We start from the raw sequence: 21,034 nt of genomic DNA, 5'->3' as shown, positions 1-21,034 counted from the left end.
CACTCCCACGACCCTAGGTCAGGTCCTCATGTCCTAGCTGTGTCAACATCATAGTTGCATCGATTAAAGCTTTTTATTCCTGTGATGCTCATTTACGCTGTTCAAATACTTTCAGCCTTCTGGGCACATGGGAGGATTGCACTTCCTGGCCTCCTTGGGATTAGGTGGGAACATGGGACTAGTTTTGGCCAGTGAAGTGTGAGAAGAGACGTCTATCACTTCTGGATCAGAGAATTTCATTGCACGTTCCCTCTGCCACAGTAATAGCAACTTTTTTGATGTGGGGTTAGACAAGGATGTTTGGAGCAACGTCTTCAGTCAACCCACAGTGGACATCGAATATGAGCATGAAGTCGGTCTTACTGTTATAGATTGAGACTTAGGGTTCTAACCATAGCATAAAGTAACTAACTCCGATACACTCTCCCACCACCTTCCTAAATACTGTCACCAGTGAATCTGTTATGCCACTCCCCTGTCCAAATGAACTCACCCCTCTCAGAGCACAAACCCCTTAGTTTGGCAGTCAAGGCTTTTCACTTGGCCCAGGCCTGCTCTGCGAGCACACATTCCCACTTTCCCACCCAACAGAGGAAATGGCCTCCTAAGAGTTCACGGGGCATGCCCATTTTCTGCCTTTGCTCTATCTCCTGTTTCCCAAATACCCGCATCTACAACCACACCCAGCACCCACAACTAATGAAGAGTGAGTAGAATTCACACGTCCCAATGTCGATTTCTGCTCAGCACTCACACTGTTTATTCAAACATTCATGTCTTCTGTTAATGGCCGAGAATTTTCCAAAACAGCCCTTCCCAGTTCTATTCCTTACTTCTGAAACTATTAAGTTTGTTAGATCTTTTCATTTTGTCCTTCTTGACTTCCAGGTTCTTTCATATATTTCATCTCATCTCTATGCGATATTCCAGGCAATCTCTTCACCATCTATCCTCCAGTTCACCAATCCTCTCTTCAGCTGAGCCCCTCAGGGTGCCTCCCAGGGCTAAGGCATTGTGTGCTGTTTTCCTACTCTGCATTTCAATTTCTTATTTTTGGATCACTGGGTGTTTTTTAAAACTCTCTTGGATGCTCAGCTACACATTTGATAGCTGCTTATTTCATTCTAGCAAGCATCTCTAGGTAATTAAGAGTAGGTAGTCTTCCAGGTTATCTTATAAAAGCCAGTGCCACAAACAAAAATTCTAGTATCATGTTTTGCACATACTTTTTATTTGTTGAATAAGTGAATATTTGTCACTATGTACATAAACACATAGAGCGAGCACTAGATTGAGAGCAAGAATACTTGGGTTCTAACAGCAAAGCCACTTACCAGCTATGAGGGGCTTAGGCAAAGAATCTGATCTGAGCTCAGCTTCCTCAACTGTAACACTGGGCTATTAAGACCTGTGCAGCCCACCTCATGGTTTATTGCAAGGTTCAAATGCAGAAACATATGAAAGTGCCATGAATACAACTTAAGAACAATACAGGTATAAATAGAACAAGTAACAGCAATCGAATTCAAGTTGAGAAATACTTAATCATGTCCTTGGGTTAAACCAACGTACTGATGGAGTCAACAAGAAAGTGACAAAATAGCTGACTGCTAATGAAAATGAATATGCCATCCTTCTGCTGGGAAGAAGTCTGCAATATCCTGTAGCCTATCCCTGCAATGAATCACTTCCTAAACTTCATGAAGACGTCAGAGATCCACTATCAATAACTCTCTCACAGAAGCACAAGGGCCAAATGTCCCACGTTTATTTACATGTGAAATGTGTTTAATACAGTTATGATGGATGTAGTGCATTAACACCGACAGCAGCAAGACCTTTTGAGGAACCGAACATTGACTACAGTATATCATGCAAGTATCTATATATACACAAAAGAATTTCTCTTAAAAAAAAAAAGTACAAAACATGTTTAGGGATAAATACAAGATATAAAATGCAAAAGAAAACACAAAACAAAAACTGAAAAATATAACTCTCCCAGAGAACTATAAATGGAAGGGACAGAAGAGTAAGTACCTCAGCTGCACTTCAATAAAGCAGAACTACTGATATTAAAGGGACCTGTTGACACGACTGAACGAAAACCAGGCGGCTCAGTGCTTAATCTAACGGCCCGTTGTGACACGCGAGCTGCTGCATTGATAAGTCAGTGGTTGAAGTTGCGCATCCCAACTCTAAGTACCAGAACGTTTGGCAGTAGCACCCAGATCAGGAAATGCCAACTCTTTTAGACAGCAAAGGGTTAAGTCAACTGTGATTTCCTTTTTTTTCCTGTCAAGAGCCAGAGTAATACTTGATATTTTCCATTGAGTTTTTGTAATAGTTAATTAATAAATCACGAGAAAAACCTGACAATGTAAATCTATTGGTCTAACTACACATTTGTAACTGTTACAGTACTCCAGCCCTTTCGCGACTTTTACCTCCTTGTGCTCTTTAAGCCAGCCTTGCAGATGTGCCCAGAGAACAATCAGTCCCCATTTTTGCCTTCAGAACACCTGTCTTCCCCATTCTATGGTGGAATTAAGGAAAATCCACATTCCTTACTGGACTTCTGGCCTACGTTTTTGTCCACCACTGGGAAAGAAGCTACCTACAAGGCTTTCAACACCGCTTGCCGTGGCCTGGAAGGAAAAAACGCCACACGCCGGAGTGCATTTCTGTCTGAGAGCGCACTCTTTTGAGCAGGCACGTTGAGGGTAGTGCTAAGACACTTAAAAGTCCCTAGTGTTTCGAGACCCACAATCACCTACAGTTTATGTAGTGAAGTCTAAAAATTAAAAACACTAAAAAAGGCATCATCTTAGCCTGTAATTAGTTAACCCATTCAAATCTGTAACATACAAAATGGTTTATTTGAATTCAGGAACTGCCCCTGTTACTAAGAAGTTGGTTTTAAAGAAACGGTACAAAAAGAAAAGTCTAACCCCAAAAAAAAGAAAAACAAAACAAAACTCAAAATATTTTCCACTAAATACTGATACAAACATGTAACAAAGAGTATAAAAAGTTATTCATTTAAATATATACAAACTCTTTTAAACTCAAATACTGTTTTAATACTTATCGAGGATATACATGACGAGGTGGAGAAGGTACATTGAAAGAGAATATATTGCAACAGCCTAGACAGTACTGTTAACTCTAATATACTGTGAACTTTCCGTAACAAAAGTGTCTTTTTTTGATTCCAATGTGGACAGGGATCTTCCCTCTGGAAGGTCTGTGGCTATTTCTCAGCTGAACTCACTCTTTTGGATTTAATGAAGGCCATGCCGTGTGTCCGCATGTGAGCGTTTAAGGCAGCTTCCGTTTCAAATGTTTTTGCACACACTTTGCACTTTCGGTCTGACACCGCACCATCGGCCGTCTCGTCCTCGAGGCTGGGCTTATTCTCTTGCTGGTTGTCCTCCCCGGAGCCGTTCTGCTTGGATGCCGGCTGCGGCTCCTTCAGCTTATGCACGATGAAGAGGTGCCTGGACAGGGAGACGTGAGACGTGTAGCAGAGGCCACACTCCCGACACTGGTAGGACGAGCCATCCGATTTGTGCTGAGGGATGTGTTCGTGGAACTGCAGCAGGTTTTCGGTGGTGAAGCCACACACAGCACATTTGTGAACCTTAAAAACGTTTATCTTTAGCTTTTTCAGTGGTTGAGTAATTGCTCCTCTGGGAGGTCTGAACTCTAAAACTGGTTCTTCCAACTTCCGCTTGGGACTGGGAACCTTTGAGAAAAAAACAGCATGGATGACACACTGAAAACTATGCTGCTCTATGGCTGATAAACGATCAGCTCTCTCAGACTTGAGAGCTGCTAGGAAAACGTGTGTGGTGAGCACACTGGGAATTTGCAGTTTATTCCAGCTGCGAGTCTGCCCCCCGTTTCCAGAGACCCATGCCCTCCATCCACTCCACAAGTAGCAACCAGGCCCCTATGTCACTGGGCATCCCTGGGCCAATGAGCCCGGCAGCGGACCAACAAGTCCCCTGCATTCATCAACTAGGAGCCAGACACACAACAAATGTGCAGACCTACAGTGTGCCAGATACAGGAAGCAGAGTAGGGCCCGGACTGTTAGGTTCCGTAGTGCGGTCAGGGACAGCCCCAGCGATGGCAACGTTGGAAAACAGGCCTGCTGTGGGGAGGGCGTGAGCTATGCAGCCATGTGGGAGGAAGGGTGCAGGTCTGTGGGACCCAGATTGTGAGCTGCGGGGACAGAGGGAGGCCAGGGGACAACAGGGGGACCAGGTGAGTGTGCAGATGAGGCCTGAGAGGCATGGGGCAGTGGACTAAATCGCACCTTACGGAAGAAAAAACATCAGGACTTTGGCCTTTTCTGCAACCATGCAGGAGGAGGGGCACTGAAAACCCAGCTGGTGTAGTCACTTCCCCACTCATGTTCATGGGACCACCACCCTGCTGGCCATGCCTTTCTCCTTCCTGTCCAGCTTCCTAAACCCCCACATCAAATCCCTTCACCTCTAGCTCTCCAGGCATCCATGCCAGAGGGACGCTCCCTTCTCCATCTCCGTGGCCCATTTACACAGCACCTCTCACACTGGGCCTTGACGGAGCTGCCCCTGTACATACGTTCTTTAATTTGATGCCCCCCATCCCACGATCACTGAGGGAAAGGATCACAACCTAATGAGCTGACCTGAATTCTGATTAGGCCTTACTCAGTGGTCACCTCCTTGAAAGCACACACAGGCTTTTACCCAGGCACATTCCAGATGAAGCACAGGCCGAAGACGGCAGGACCTCCTAAGGTCTGACCTGCTGCTTTACTCTAACGGCACACGGCACTCACACGCCTGTACACAGGTTACTATATACACTGTTGTCTCACTTGGGTTCACTATCCACCGATACAAGAATAAGGCATGAATTTGTGACTTATCACTAGAAGAAAAGCTAAAAGGGATCACTTAATTTTTATTAGGCACCTTTCATAACCTACATATTGCCAATGAATAAAAAATCTAGCTTTATACATTCCTTCCTGCTAAGAGACAATTTACGTGAATCAACATAACATTTTAAAACGTATACAAGTAGATCCATCCCTAAAGCTATTTCTGGAAGAATACAAAAAAACTTAACAAAGGTTCAATTTTAGATGCAAGATTTAAGGTTAGAATGGGTGTAGGGGAAGATGACCTATTATTTTATATGTTTATGCATAGTCTAAATGTTTTAAATTGTGTAAATAAAAAAATTTAAATGAAAAGAACGAATGAATGAAGCAAGCCAACACAGGTTCACTGTAAAGAGATTATCTGCAATGTTTGACCTTGGTATCTTCTTTTATTTCTGTTTCCTCCTCATTGGTGGCTTCAGTCATTTCTTTCAAGTCAGGATCCTTAATACCGTGCATGAGTTGGATGTGTTTCTCCAGCATCAACCGTTTCGTGAAGGTACGCCTGGAGTCTGGGCAGTGCCTGTGGGGCAAAACACAAGGAGATAACTACTTGCTGAAAAATAACTTGCAGAAGAAGACACTCATTGCCAGAAGACCTTTGCCAGCCAGCAGCTCGCTCAGAGGGCTCGAGACGATCTAGCTGTATATACGAAAGGCAGTAACTTGGTGATGAAACAGTTTCTAATTTGTGAAAAAAAATTTTGCAGCTTTTGTGTCCTTATAAGACCAGCTTAATTTGGTTTAGATGAGACATTTTCTGTGTTTGTTTAAAGCTTCCTTAACTCAAATCTGGATGGCTTTAATTTTAAAATGGAGAATATTAGATTTCAAACATTTTCTTTACAATGATTCAGAGCATTCCTCGGAATTTACGTCATGAGAGACACTTTAATATGGAGAAAGCCCCTCCCCGGCTCCTTCATGCCCATGTTAATTACTCCTGTACACTCTGCCGTAACGGAGAAGACAGAGCATCTAGCCCCGTGAAATTCCTCATCAAAGCACCAATTCCATATGCATGGTTGTAATCACAGTGCTCAAATACACGTGGTCACTCAGTGGATTAAAATGTGGAAAACTGAACAGATATCCAAAATAGGTCAGATTTTTAAGTTTTCATTTCATCTTATACAGAAAAGAAACCCCTATCAATTATAAGCACAGTTTTACTTTATTCAGAAGATAGGAATTTACTGTTTTCTTAATACAACAGACCAAAAACAGGTAAAAGAAAAAAACAAAGTTAATGACCCTGGTGATTACGGAGTCTATGAGCCAGACATCAAGAACACCACCGCAGTCAAGGAGGAGGAGCAGTGCAGTGCTTCGTGGTCTTATGCAGAATCATTTGTTGCCTTCAAAAGGGCTTCTGAGGATTTTGTAATGACTGGCCCCACACACTGATGATTTCATGTTAGAGACCCTCTAAAGGGGCAGCGGCCAGAGCCAGGGCCATCAAAGAACGACTGAAATTAGAGGGTAATCCTGGCATTACAGTGACTTCACAGGGAAATAAACAGAACTGTGGGATGCAAGACTAACCAGGCCAGAATTCCTTTTCATCTTCTTCTCAGCCCGGAGCTTCCTTGTAAATCCTCCAAGTCTTGCAATGCAGTCTCAACATACAGACTGTATTTACCGAACGTTCCCATCTCACCACAATCACTCCCAGCTTCAACTCCACTGAACAAGGGTCTACATCTTTGCTTTTTTCCTTCCCAGGAAATTTGCCGTCACTAAGCAGATGCAGGAAAACCCCACTGATCCGACAGTACACCTCCACCGGCCTCCCAAGCCACACAGCACTGAGGTCCCCTCTGAACAGGGCCGCAGGCTACACAAGGGCTCCTCAGCTCCTGTGTCTTTCAGCTCGCTCTCTCTCAGGAGAAGTGCCCTAAAGTAACCTCGTTCTATCAACTCACTTTAGGCATGTTCTGGTTGAATGGGTGATAAGGCTTTCTCACTAATAATAAGAATACAACTTCTGATTACAAAGAAGTAGCTCATGACCATCTACTCAGTGTTATTGGCCCACTCAGTTCCTCGAATTTGGTCTCTGACGCAATCGTATGTGCTGAGAAAAGGCTGCCCTGCCTTAGGCAAATTGTCCAGCCCAGGATGGACTGATGTCTGGGACTCTTCGGCGCCTGCTCTGAACCACTGAGTAAATCAACCGGCCAAATCAACCAGCCAATGCTGACACCTCACTGTGCAGAGAGAGATCGAGAAGCATCTCACTTGACCAGGCACTTGCAAGTCCATTAGCTCTCCAAAATTCTCAGGAATACAATTCATGCACCTCTGGATAATAGGTAAGAACAGGAATGTACACAGGGTATGTAGGAAACGGTTCCTTTTTATTTTAATATTTTTAAATGTGACAACCCAATCATGAATCTGTCAAAACAACAGAATTTAATTAGGAAACAAAATCTCTTAACCGTGGAGCAGGGGATAGGGAATGGAAAGTTAACAGTAAAATATGGAAAACCTTGGAGAAGTTCCAGCTTAATCCTTTCACTGTGCTCCCCTTTCACATGAGAAACTATGACTTACGAGCAGGTATAAACTTTCCTGATGCCTTTGTGCTTGATCCGGTTGTGACGGCACAGGCTGTGTGATGAGCTGAAAGATTTGTCACACTGGCGGCAGGGGTGTTTCTTCATTTGCTTTATTAGAAGAAAGGAGACAGAGAGTCACTTAAGAGTCCGAAAAGAGAAATGCTTTAAAAACTGAGAACTTCTATCATTTAAATGAATTAATCACTATTGTTCAGCAATACAGCAATAAAACTAGAAGATTCTTCTCAAAACATAGTAAAAAGGGACAGCAGGGCTGGAGTAAACCATAAAGGGACTAAATTTTATGAAAGTGAGAAAATTATACTTTTTTTCCTCAAAAACACTTATGTTTGCTTCAATACAAACCCGAGATTTGAGGAAAAAACATTACATCAAGTTTCTCTCCAAAAGAGCTATGTTATTTTTAAAAAGCAGGTAATGTATGAAAACATAATCCTGAATAAATACCAAGTAAAGCCATTACCTTATTTATTATATATACCCAGTAAAGTACATCCTTGTACAATGTGCCATTTTAATTAGATCTCCAGCTAATTTTAAACATTTAAAAAATTCCCCAGAAGCCTGTTGTTTTAAATAATACCATCTGTGTCTCTGAGGAACACAAAAACTTGAAACTACTTCATAGAGGGTGTGTGTGTGTGTACTGGGCAGGGGAGAGGGGAAAGCGACAGAGAGAAAGCATGAGAAAGCTATCAAGAGATATAAAAATCAAAATTAAAAGTTGCCCACTTTGGCTAGGACGTAATTATGTTAATTCAATAGATTTCCATGTGGAATTTTTAAAGTAAAATTAATGGCTTAGCTTTAAAACAAATTCTTTGGGTATGCTATGCACTGCAGTCTGCAATTAAACAATGTCACATCCCAAGGAAGTTAAACCAGGAAAGCGTAATCAGCCTCATGAATGGAACAAAATCTGGCTCAAACCTCATTAAAAATAAGGCTGAATAGGAAGAAGTTCTCATGTGAAATATCATTACTATTTTGGCAATTGGAAGAGATAAGCAATTGTGAGCTGAAGGATAAGTAATCTTAAAATTATTTTCACATTCATCACTGAGAAACACACCCTTATTTAAACTGGTAAGCAAGCAACTCTACTGAAGTGTGGTTGAGAGTCTGGCTCTGGAATCCCAGAGATGGGCTGGCACTTTGTCTTGACCACTCATGAATCCTGTGATCCAGGGAAAGTTTCTCAACCTCCATAAACTCTCCAAACTATAAAGTGGGGACCACAACGGAGCCTTCCTCAGAGGGTGCTGGGAAAATGGCTGGGGATGGTGATTAAAGGGTTGGCACAGTGCTTGGGACACAGAGAAATAAATTCTCAATAAATGTTCTTTTATTAGAAACAATAAAGTTACGTATCCAAGTTGCATTTTAAAAGAGCAGAAAATCCTCTTAAATTTAAAAAAAAAAGAGTGGAAAATACTGTCTCTTAAATAAAGCAAATCAGTCTGGCAGGCATTCAAAAGGGTTTTGAAACTAGACGAAGGCAAAGGAGGAAGTTTCTTCTCCAAGTTAAAGGTGAAAGTCATACCACTGCTTTTATTGTCTTCCTAAGCATTATCTCTTTATATATATATATAGACACATATATTCCAGAATATAAGAAAAATCTCTGGGGGGAGAAAGAGCAAGTGAGAGAGAGAGAGAGAGAGAGAGAGAAGAGAGAGAGAGAACAAAGTGCATAACCACTAGTGCCTCTGAGACATCCTGTCCCTTCCCCCACAGGTAGTCCTTTATTAACATTTTTGATCACGTAAAACAGACCATCCCTAGTCTCCTGGATTTATGTAGTCAGAGAATGAATAAGAGGTTTCTTTAGAACAAAGCTTTAAATACGCAACATAAACAGTTCTATGTTTCAATCGAGGTATTTAAATATGTACTCATATCTAATTCCAGTTGCATTTTGAACACCTAGGATGGGCAATGTTAAGATCACCTGAAGAGTCAAAACGCAGGACACCTTTCTGAAAGCAGACAGCTGCGGCACGTACTCAGGAGGGTGCATAGAACTGGAATTTCCCTTTCTCACCGTGCAACAGGGCAAGAGGCCTCAGAGGTATGCAAATCAGACTTTCTATTAAGGTGAAGGGTTCATATTCTCTTTATTGTTATGGTATAGTTATAGTAATATAAAGTCAAATTTGTTAAATTTTAAATACTAACTTATTTGAGGTGCCTTACCTAATTTATTGTCATATTATTTTCAGTATTATAGTAACTGATAACTGCTACTTCATGACACAGAAAGCAACTTTTATCTATTGAACAAAAATGGAAAAAAAACCCAGTAATTAAAAAAATGTAAAGTCTATCATCATTCTGTTTCAAGACTTGCAAGGTCACTTACCTCCTCGGATGCAGTGTGAACTAACATTGAGGGAGAGGGCCCTGAGTGGACTTCTTATAGTTAACTAAATCAGAAAAGAAACATCTTTTCCCACTCAGTTATGAATTACTTTGTTTTTAAATAGAGCTCTTTGAAAAAATAGCTGGCAGGGTTCAAATATTTTTGTGAAATGTTAGAGTAAAATATCAAATAAAACAAACTTCCTACACATTCTCCCTAATCTCCAATTTTTGACTCTTTTATCTTCACATTCTTTAGGGACGAAAGCACTGGCTCCTCTTACAAATTCCTTTGCTCTGACCACCCTAGGCTTCTGCTTAAGGTCTGAGCTCTGGGATTTAAAGCCTCCGAAAACCACCCTTTCTGGTCTGCACTTGGTGAATGTGTCTTGGATTGCCACGGCCTCTATCACAATCAGACATTTTTCATTCTGATAACCAGCCTCTTCTTGTCTCTTGGTTTGACAGCCTCTGTTTAGATGACTTTGAAGAAGGCAGAGGGAGGGAAGTCACAACTTTACACATCCATCCGGCCAGGCATCCACTTCTCCTTTCCTGAGATTCCTCCCTCCGTGAAGAGTCTCCACCTTGCACCAACATGCAAAAAGCCTCCTTAACGACCACCACACATCCAGAAACACCCACAATTTAAGATTAAAGAGAGAAGAATTATTCCCAAACCATGCTAACACACACCCTTCAGCTCTATCATGACATTTTTTATGAAAAAGGAAAACTAAACCAACTATATAATTTAAACATATCACAGCTTCAACCCCTCAGAATGTACCTCTTCCAATTCGGGACCTTGCCCTGGGGAGTCTATTACACAAGCATAACTTCATGAAGTACAGTCAGTTCTGCTGTAACACCACATACGTATAACATGCTACAAATCACGGCAAAATCAGGCAGGAAGAACTACAGGGCTTCCTGCAAGAATGAAGTTTTAGGGGTTTAATACTCAAAAACTCTACCAGTGGCACAAATAATAAAACCAGTAGCCAAATGGTTATTAATATAGATTAGTACATTAACACACACTAAGTGGTTAACATATAGACACTGCAAAAAATATGTCACTTGACCTTGAAAAAGACTGCAGTTTCCTTGTGCAAGTGGGCACCAGAAGTCTGGGACGTGGTGAGTTTTTGGGAAGTGGTCAAAGAAGTTTATCTGAAATCAGAGGTTGGAAGGGAGGCTGTAACCCCAGGTGTGGACCAGTGTGAATCCACACACTGGGAGATGAGGTTGCTGGTGGAAGTCTGGGGTGTGTGCACGAGTGGGTTTTGTGTATCCCTACACAACTCCATTCCATAGTTTTCTGTGCTCACTTGGTGTTCCTATGGTTAAAATCACACATGAACAAACTCAGAACTCACGCTGTACTCCAGCTCTTCCCTGACAGATTCATTCCATCGGAACAAATCTGTGTTTCAAACACAAGCATTATAGCAGAACTGATTGTAGGTACAAAGTTATTCACTGCAGCACTGAGCGTAATAGGGAAAGAGGGGAAAAAAATCAGGGTCCATCAAAGAAGTGGTCGAATAAATTATATGTGCTCATATGACAACATTCTTGTCATGCAACTGTAGACAAGAATAGAAGATCTCAGTGCACTGATACGAGAAAACCTAGAACATAAATCACATGGAGAAGAACTGGCACAGAAAAGTAACAAGCTGTGTTCTGTTAGAAAGAGGTAAACATGAGAACATACTTACATATATAATACTTAAAGAAACTTCAAAATACATAAGAAACTTAGTGATTATGGGTTACAAGGTTTAAGAATGAGACTTTTCACTGTATTACTTTATACTGTTTAGATTTTTGAAAAATGTGAATATAGCACTTACCAAAAAATTTTTTTTCTGTTGCCTCAAAAAAATTCTAAGTCAGGTTTACCGAGGTATAATTTACAAAATTTAAAACTCCCTCTTTTTAATGTGTAGTTCTACAGGAGTTTTGACAAATGGATACAGGTGAGTAATTGCCACTGCAATCAAGATACAGAACAGTTCCATCACCCCCAAAATCCCCTTGTGCCAGCCTATAAAAAAAACTACAGCCACGCCCTCTCCTACACCCAGCTCTTGGCGACCACTGATCTGTTTTCTCTCCTACAGTTTTGCTTTCTCATTTGTTGTATAAATGGAATCACATAGTAGCACACAGTGCTTAAACCACTCAGCATAGTATGTCTGCAGCTTCTCCACGCTGTGCAGCCTACCAGCAGTCCACTCCTTTTACTACGGAGGAAGCACTTCACTGCCTGGATATACTCCACGTTGTTTACCTACTACCAGGTGAAGGACATCTTGGTTGCTTCCAGCTTTGGGAAATTATGAACTAAAGCTGCTATAGACGTTCACATACAGGTTTTGGTGTGAACATACGATCCTAGTTCTCTTGGGTAAACAATGGGATTGTTGAATCATATGGCTGACTAAATAAGAAACTGTCCAACTGTTCTCCAGAATGGCTGTACCTTCTATATCCACCAGCAATGGATAAACGCTCCAATCACTCTGCACCCTTGCCAGCATTGGATATTGCCATGTTACTTTATTTTATAGTAGTCATCCTAATGGGTGGCTAGTGGGATTTCACTGTGGTTTTAATTTTACTTTCTCCAATGACTACTGGTAAGAAGTTTTCAATTAACAGATAAAATACCTACTACCTACTAATATACTGTACCTCTTTCTTCAGAGAAGAGCTCTGAACTCTATATGTTTTTTTGGTTTTTTTATTCTTATTTCAGTAGGAAATTTCATTCCCTTGTAAGCTCCTTGAAAACAGAAGCTATAAATCATTCATCTCTGAATCCCTGGAATTCAGCATATAAGAAAACAGTAAATATTTATGGTGTGAATGCACGGAAGAGTAACTAAATACCCAATTACTGGAAAAATATGAGTCACTTCTACAAAGTAGTCATTGGGTAACAAATTTAGGATAAAGTGCTGGACACAGAGCAAGCCCTGCTTGTTTTGGGAAGATGGGCGAGACATGAGCACATGTTTAAATACTGGGAAGAGCCTATGAAAAATGAAGCTATTGAGGACAGAGGCAAGAGATGAGTCAGTGAGCAGGGAGACGGGGGATTCAGACAGAAGGAAGAGCCAACTAGTCCCCCTGTGTGACAGGACTGGTAAGGCGCCGTCGGTAGCCAGGTGCAATGCTTATTATGCGCAGTGATGGGCCAGTGAGGAAGGGACCAGGAAGTTAAAAGAAATCCCCCACCCAGCAGCTTCCATTCAAAGTGAAGTATATATGGTGCATCAAAACTACAGCCTTCCTTTTTTTCTCTTATTATTTCTGAAAATAAAAATAACAGATGCTTTAATGCAAAATAAGAGTGAATAAAGACAGCTTCTAATCTCACCAAAGTAACCATTATCAATTTCTAATTATACATCCTGCCCATTTCTATTCAGAATACACATATTCATGTGCATTTATATGAGGCAGTCCACATTATACATAAGGATGTATAACCTGAAACAGACTTTTTCACTTGTAAAATGCACATGGCTACACTTCTTTTGATGTTCCTACATTCTTAATAGATCAGAGTATTTCACTGTATAAATGGACCACAATTCAAGTATCTGCTATTAATAGCTTAAGTTGCTTCAACTTTTCAGTAATTACAGATAAAAATTTCTGTATTCAACCAATTGTTTCCTTTGTATAAATTTCTAAAAGTAGTGATTCTAGCTTGGAAGTGGTAAACAGCGTTAAGGCTCTTTGACACTTTTTGCCAAATTGTCCTCAGAAAGATTCTATCAACATTAAGTCAGGGCTTACTCATCAAGAGCCCACAACCCTGAATCACAGCCCTTCAACTTTGCCAAAGTGATAAATAAAAATATCATACTGCATTTGTTTTTTTCTTCTATGCCTAGTCATGTTGGACGACTGTCCCACATTCCGAAGCCATTTGTAATTCCCTACCGGACTGCCCAATCGTATCCTTCCTGTGGGGGGTGACTGGCAGGCGAGGTCAGAGCCGATGACGGGCCTTGTGGACCATGGTGAGGGCTCTGGATGGTCCGTGAGTATGGTGGGTGGACACTAAGGAGTGTGAGCTGAGGAGGGATATGACCAACACAGTTGGCACGGGTCACTCTAGCTGGAAGCGGGCAACCAGCGTGGAAGCTGTCTGTGATAATCCAGGAGAGATGACCCTGGAGCTGGAGTAAAGGTGATGACAAACGGTTGGCCTTGGTACTCATCCCAAGATTGATCTGCGGATGGGCCGCGTGTGGGTAACAAAGGAGAGGAAAAGAGGAGTCAAGTATGACTCCAAATTCTCCGGCTCGGTACCAGTTACTAATTGGGCAAGGAGGGGAGAAGCAGGCTTAAGGAAGGAGAGGATCAAGAATTGCACTTTGGGTCCAAAAAGCTTGAGAAGCCCACTGGGGATCTAAGTAGAGATGCTAAATAGGTGGTTAGAGTTGAGTCTGGAACTCAGAGGGAAGGTCCAGGCCAGAGGTATCAACCTGTGAGTCATTTGGGTGTAGATGGCATTTAGTGCTAGTACCAAATTGTCTTGATTACTGTGGCTTTGTAGTAGAGCTTGAAGTTGGGGAGTGAGATCCCCCCCACTTTATTCTTCCTTCTCAGGATTGCTTTAGCTATTCGGGGTCTTTGGTGTTTCCTAGATGGCATTTAAAGTCATGGGCCTGGATGAGAACTTTCTGAGAGTAAAAGGACACATCAACATTTATAGGCTAGAAATATGAGAAAGACCAAGAAGAGTCATCAGTGAGACAGGATGAGAATAAAGAAAATGTGGTATCCTACAGGCCTAGCCAAGGAAGTATTTCAAGAAGGCCTCGCAGACAGCCCATTCGGACAGGACAAATCAGATGATGACTGAGAGGCCAAGACCCCTGGGCCTGGAGAACGTGCAAGTCAGGAGGAACCTGACAAGAGCGGTTTTGGTGGGTGGTAAGATGACAGCCCAAAAGGGACAAGACAAGCGGGAAGGACAAGGAGAGAAAATGGTTTCAGGAGGATGTGCTATAAAGGGAGGTAGAGAAGAAAAGGCAGTAGGAAAGTGGGGTTAGGAAGGTGGTTTTGCTTGGATAAGAGGTACCATCACATGCTTTATGATTCTGAGAATGATCTGGGAAAAGCTGAAGATGCAGGAGAGAGCAGGTAAATGTGGCTGGCACACCTCGAGTGGTCAACCAGGTGGCTGGGTGGGTGCCCGGATCGAGGAAGGGCTGTCCTCATGGGGGACACAGAGTCACCCTCTATAATGGCAGACTGTGCGTGTTCAGATGCAAAGGGGTTTTACTGTGCCATTTCCTCTTGTAAGGCAAAATCCAAACTTCTTTGTAGACTGTACATAATCTAATCCTCAACCCATCATTCTGACTACACCTCCTAGGACGTTAAATTCCCCATTCAAAGCCGCTCCAGTTCACATCTTCTGAAGACAATGACACATTCCTCCCCTTCTGAGACTGTCCTCTCCTTGAGGGCCTGTCAAGCCCTTTCCACCTCTGGCCAGCTTACCTCTCAGCACCTCAGTGGGCCTTCCTCCATTTCCGCCCACAAGCCTCTCCGTCTCTCGCCCTATCCCACACAGCAGAAACCACTGGCAACAAAATCTCAACGTGTCACTTCTCCGCCTACAACCCATCTGTTCTCTGTAGCTTCAGGGAACAGGGCCTTCGGACCTGCCTACCTCACCAATGCCACCCTCCCTTCACACCCTTTCTGGAACACCACACCCCAGAACTACTTGTTGGCAGCCACTGAGCATGGCACACTAGTTCATACCTTATTCACACTCTTCTTGTGGTTCCGTACACAGGGCACACTCATCTTGTGCATCCCCCAAATATCTCTCTGGGTAGTATTTCTTCTGTGAAGCCTTCCCTGGCATCTCCCAAAGCCTGGCGATTGCCTGTGACATAGTGATGTTCAAATCTCTGCTTCTTGGTACCTCAGACAGAGGTCTACTTCTTCTCTCCATGTATCACACATAATGTTAGTTTTTCATTTCATTCTATCCTCTTCTGACTTCTTTTAAGGCTGGACTGTATTTTATTGTTTATTCTATTAACAGAACCTCAACAAGTACTGAGCTGAAATCTGAACTGAATGTACCTTTCACTTAGTATTTAATTATAATCCTCTAAGACTCTTGTTTTATACCTACTTGTACTAGTTCTAGCTTTTGCAATATTTATGCTTTCTTGTTCTATCCAACTGTAAGCATCTGCAGGGCAAGAATTATATTTTACACTTTATTTGTACTCCAACATAGCAAATGCTATGCAATTTGATAAATATTTACAGAATAAAAGAAAGATACATACAGAAGAACAAACATGGTTAAAAGTTAAACATTCCCAAAGTATGAATGAATGACTTGTTTGTTCTAAATAGTTTCAGAATTGTACATTCTTGGAATACCCAAGTACCCAGACAAAAAAAGAGTTGAGCAAACAGCATAGAGACTGATAATATAAAAATAGGTTTAAAAAAAATCTATAGTCTAATATGTCTCCTATAAAACAGCTTTTCTACAGAATAGAAATATACTATGATTACATATAAATTATGTATAATTACAACTCAAAGTTGATTTTTAAAAAAAGAAATTCACTAAAGAAATACATAACATCATTAGCATATATATTAGATAAATGAAAGGGATAATTTTCACTCTGAGATGTCTTGAAACTTTTCATATTTAAGTTTCTTCATCTTTTCATGTTAGATCTGGAAACGGTCCGTACATGCCCCAAAACTGGAAAGCTTTCACTCCCTTTATAGAAATATCACCTAAAGTTAGATGGTAAATCTTAAGAAACAAAGCTGCTTACCCAAACCACTCATACTCTCTTAGAAAATGATGTTTTTCATAATATAAGTTGGTCACGAGGATAGTAGTACAGCATGAAGAATATAGCTAATGATCCCATAACTTCTTCCTATACTGACAGATAGTAACTGCACTAGTGTGGCTGAGGATTTAATAATACAGTTAACTGTTGAACCACTGTGTTGTATACTTGAAACCAATATAAGACTGTATATCAATGATACTTCAATTAAAAAAGAAAAGAAAAGAAATAGTCTTTTAGATACAAGTAGCCTTCCCCTGAAGTTTGGAATAGTGTGTGGGTCATGAACCCCACAGTCCTTACGAGAGAATGTTAACACCTAGGACCCTGGTGTGATTTTCCAGTCCCCATCTCACATATCCAAGAATACACAAATAAATGGGGGTTTTAGATGAGCACAGCACAAGAAACTACCTATGTGTGAAAGGATCAAAAAAATAACTTCTGACTATTACACCATCTAAGTTTCTACAAATTGGAACTGAGTGGTTTAGGGGAAACAACTAAACACAGAGTATAAACACAGACCAGAGGCTGGCAGACTTTTTTTAGGTAAATAGCCAGACAGTAAATATTCCAGACTTTGGGAGCTATAACATCTCTGTTGCAACTATTCAACTCTCCCTTGTAGTTCAAACGCAGCCACAGACAATGATACATAAATGAATGGGTGTGGTTGTGTTTCAATAAATGATTTACAAAAACAGGTGACCAGCCTGTGAGCCATACATAGTTTGCTGACTCCTGATTTAGACCATTGTCTCACACTCTATAGAAAACAGAGCCAGGTCTCAATCATTCAGAACCAAATCTACTTAACAAAGTAGGTAATCAATCCAGGTAAAAACAAGCACTAACTATAAAGCAGGGAGAATGGCTTCCTTTTTATGTGACATGTTCAGAGTAAGTCCTGAGAACCACTAATACTGCTGTCCTGGGTCTAACCACTGAGTTGACAACTTTGAAATGAACAGTGTGCCTAAGGACCAGTGTGTGCTCATTGCTATGCTTGTTTAAAACAGTAACGAACAAACCAGTCTACTAACCTTTGGGTTCTAAGATTCTGGTTAACACTGTGCAATTGAAAAAATAAAGACACAGAACATCACAAATGCAGAATAAAGGCCAAGCCCAAAGCAGACGGGAAAGAAATGCATCCCACACCAGAGCACCTGCACTCACGGCCAATGCGAACACGGGCGATGGAAAGGAAAAGAGCTGAAAGAAAGGCAGCCGCTCTCACGAAGCTGCAAGAACGGCAGTGAAACTCAGAAATGCCTGCCAGGGTGTCATGGGATCTCCATGGGCATGTGTCAGCTGGGAACTCTGCATTTGCCCCCGATGACCAGGTGCCATGTACGGAGCTTGGTTGGGGGGCGGTGGGGGTTCTGTTTGCAGACCCCAAACAGACCACATACCCCTCCCCTGCCAGGTGACACAGGCCTCTGTCCCCCTGTGGCCATTTCATTAAGGGCCCTCACAGAGGAACTCCTGATTCATAAATATTCTCTCTCCTTTAAAGTCACGAGGAGAAAAATAAAACTAACAGGTGTGATGGGCCATGTGCTGCCATATTTCACTAACTCTAAGACATTCAGGAACCAAAGACAACACAAGCATAAAAAAAATCTTTGCTGCCCATTTCTTACGCGTCTGGTTCCATTTGCTCCCCTCTTCTACTTATAAGGGTTTGTCCTGTCTTCAAGGCCTGAGTCCTCAAATGTATGCCCATAGCTGGATGACACATTACTTCTCTATTATTTCTGTCTGCAGAAAATCCAGTCTTCACGGAAGGAGCAATGGAAAAAGTATACAGAAAGCTTTCTTTCTAATGTGATTTTTAATATAATCATTTTGCATTTTTTAGTTAAAAAGCAATCTAAATGTGATTTCCCCCTTATAATCACTATTTTATAAGAGACAAATATTACTACAGAATAAAAAATTAATATACTGTCTGAAGACCTAAGCAGAATCTTAAGATAATTTCCACAAACCAAAAGAGAAAAGATCATCACTGCTTTTATCAGATGATCTGTAAAAAAACCTATAAGTAACTTTAAAATGTACACAAGCAAGCAACAATATCAAAAAAGCTAACATTGTGACTGACTGTTGATGGGTTATTTTCTCCAGAGACCGAGTGCTACGTCATGTTAATTTTTCCAGCTGTCTAAATAAACCGTATTGATGAGGTGCCTCCGGCTGTCCCATCTGGAGGTGGTGTACAGACGAACCACCAGGCAGCTACGGAAAGGCTCTCCTGTGTGTCTCGTCTTCCTGGCATTGGTTCCAGTTCTGCAATTACCTGGCTTGAACAGATACGAAGAAAAGATATGACTCTTCTTTCTTCTCTAACCCTTACAACTCTTTACAGCACCTTGTAGCACGTACTAAGCAGTGACCGTAATGAGACCGAATCTTCCTCCTTGCTCCAGTCTCCTCCTAAACTAGGCTCTTCCCCTGCCAAACAAGTCTGTTCTCACACCTAACTTGGGGTGACTGCTTAAAACCCCACCCTCTGACCTTGAGGAGGACGGAAGGACTCCTGGGTTCTAAGGCAGCCTTCAGCATGAGGGTTAAACTCTGCAAAACGTTCTGCAATCCTCCAAGTCTGAAGACTTTCCAGCTGTAAACTAAACTGAGTGGGAATTCGTGACCCTCAGTTACCTTCTAGTGCTGTCTATTTTATGACTCTTAACTAAGTCAACCATGGCCGGAAGGCCTTCTATTTCCTTTGACGTCCCCACTTGTGGCATGTAAAATTATTTTCTGATTGTTTGGAGCGTCAACTGACAGAATTGTGTGCTAACCTCTTAAAATCTAAAAGTCTGGTCTGCAGTTGGACTGAGGAACATATTTTCCTAAAGAAATTACAAATAGATGTTATATTCCTGGGCAACTACATAAAAGCCTACCCACGTAATACAGCAGAACCACAATACTATACTGGTAGTCGAAAGCCTAACCACCATTTTCTGCATGGATGCAATACAGAAACCTAATCCCAGCGGGAAACTGGGTGCTTCAAGTCATAAAATAAAAGGTCCTCCCTGGGCCCCAGCCCCAAGGGACCTACTTGTACGTTCTACTTGCCAGAGATGCCACGGGCAGGGAGGGAACACTGCGGCAGAGGCAGGGGCTGAGGCTGACAGACAAGAGGAATGGTTCGGGGGACACTGGTCTGGGTCTGAGGTCACAGAAGCAGACAGAAGGGAAACTGCTCATCTGTGACAGCAAGGCAGGTAAGGCCCTGGCTGGGGGTGATGCTTTTAAAAGGAAATGGTCTTAAGCCAGCAAGTCCCAGGACAGTCACCCAAAGCAGACGGAGATGGGCCCAGGTCTCGTACTTCTTCCGGCTGGCAACAACACCGGCCCAGTGCCAAGGGGGCATCTACCTCCTGAGCCTGAGAGAGAAGCAGGGAAGCCTGGGGGGTGGGGGGAGCGTCTTCCTCGCTCTCCGAAGTAACAGCAGCCCTGGTGCGCAGTGCGCCACAAAATCCTGTTGTAAACATCTTAGTCACAGTGGGGGCAGGAAGCAGCCAGCCCTAACCAGAGACTGCCTGCACGCCTCGTGGGGAATCTGCTTTTCCAGAAGAGTAACATATAAGCTCTACTTCAAGTACAAAGACATGACCTGGTATCTGTGGCACCAACGCTTTTAGGACTTTTCTAAGGAGCCCCCAGCAACCCAAGCCTTGCACCTGCCGGGAGGCAAGGTAAAACCTGAAGGTGCGATCCCTGGCTACACAATGGGTGAGAAATGCCAGGCATCCTTGGCCACACTGCAGGCTGGAGAGCCGAGGTAACCTGCCCACCATGGGAGGCCATTGGGCACTTCGATTAATTCATTCCACAACAGTGACTGAGTGCCACTCTTACTCACTGGCATCTCCCTGCCCTTGAGATTACAGTCTGTTGAAGAAGAAGATATAAAAAACAAGGGAAGGAGGAGAAGAAAAAATAAGGAAAGGATGCCCACATGTTAGGCATTGTGCTAGCAGTAGCCACAGGTGCATGGAAGAATGGCAGAGGGGGGCACACGGGGCCAAGGAGACTTCTGTTGGCCATGGCCAGCTGATTCAAATGTGGGTTAACCAGGGATGAAAGCGGCTGAGACAAGGAAGATGTAATGTAGGAAAGACTATGGCAACTCTATATTGCTAGAACCACAAGAAAAGGCATGGTAGGGCAAGTACCGAGACGGCCCGGGTGAGGTGGCTGAGGGCTCAAGATTCCACTTTAAACATGCAGGGAGGGCCCTTCCA

At 42.3% G+C, this 21,034-nt stretch overlaps 1 protein-coding gene and 1 long non-coding RNA gene across 18 annotated transcripts in view; one reads left to right on the top strand and one right to left on the bottom strand.

Moving 5' to 3' along the window:
• Positions 1-1,201: 1,201 nt before the first annotated feature.
• ZNF532 (zinc finger protein 532) overlaps positions 1,202-21,034 on the bottom strand; it is a 171,769-nt gene continuing 151,936 nt past the window's right edge. For 15 of the 16 annotated variants that reach the window (XM_073213151.1, XM_037016009.2, XM_037016033.2 and 12 more), the window contains 3 exons: positions 7,502-7,614; positions 5,318-5,465; positions 1,202-3,748 (listed from right to left, as the gene is read on the bottom strand). In XM_073213151.1, the coding sequence (XP_073069252.1) occupies positions 3,254-3,748; positions 5,318-5,465; positions 7,502-7,614 (756 nt within the window). In that variant the 3' untranslated portion in view covers positions 1,202-3,253. Of the gene's footprint in view, positions 3,749-5,317; positions 5,469-7,501; positions 7,615-21,034 lie in introns of all 16 variants that reach the window. The other variant, XM_073213148.1, reaches the window with a different exon arrangement.
• Positions 7,122-19,039, top strand: LOC118971981 (uncharacterized). Of its 2 annotated transcripts, none has more exons than XR_005060733.2 (5): positions 7,122-7,257; positions 9,458-9,598; positions 13,806-13,934; positions 18,454-18,574; positions 18,903-19,039. It is a non-coding gene; the product is annotated as an uncharacterized lncRNA (long non-coding RNA). The 2 variants fall into 2 exon arrangements; XR_012121241.1 differs by having other exon boundaries at positions 13,806-13,963.

This window comes from Manis javanica, chromosome 9 (assembly GCF_040802235.1).
Source record: "Manis javanica isolate MJ-LG chromosome 9, MJ_LKY, whole genome shotgun sequence".
NCBI classification, from domain to species: domain Eukaryota; kingdom Metazoa; phylum Chordata; class Mammalia; order Pholidota; family Manidae; genus Manis; species Manis javanica.
This window is presented reverse-complemented; position numbering and strand designations above follow the sequence as displayed.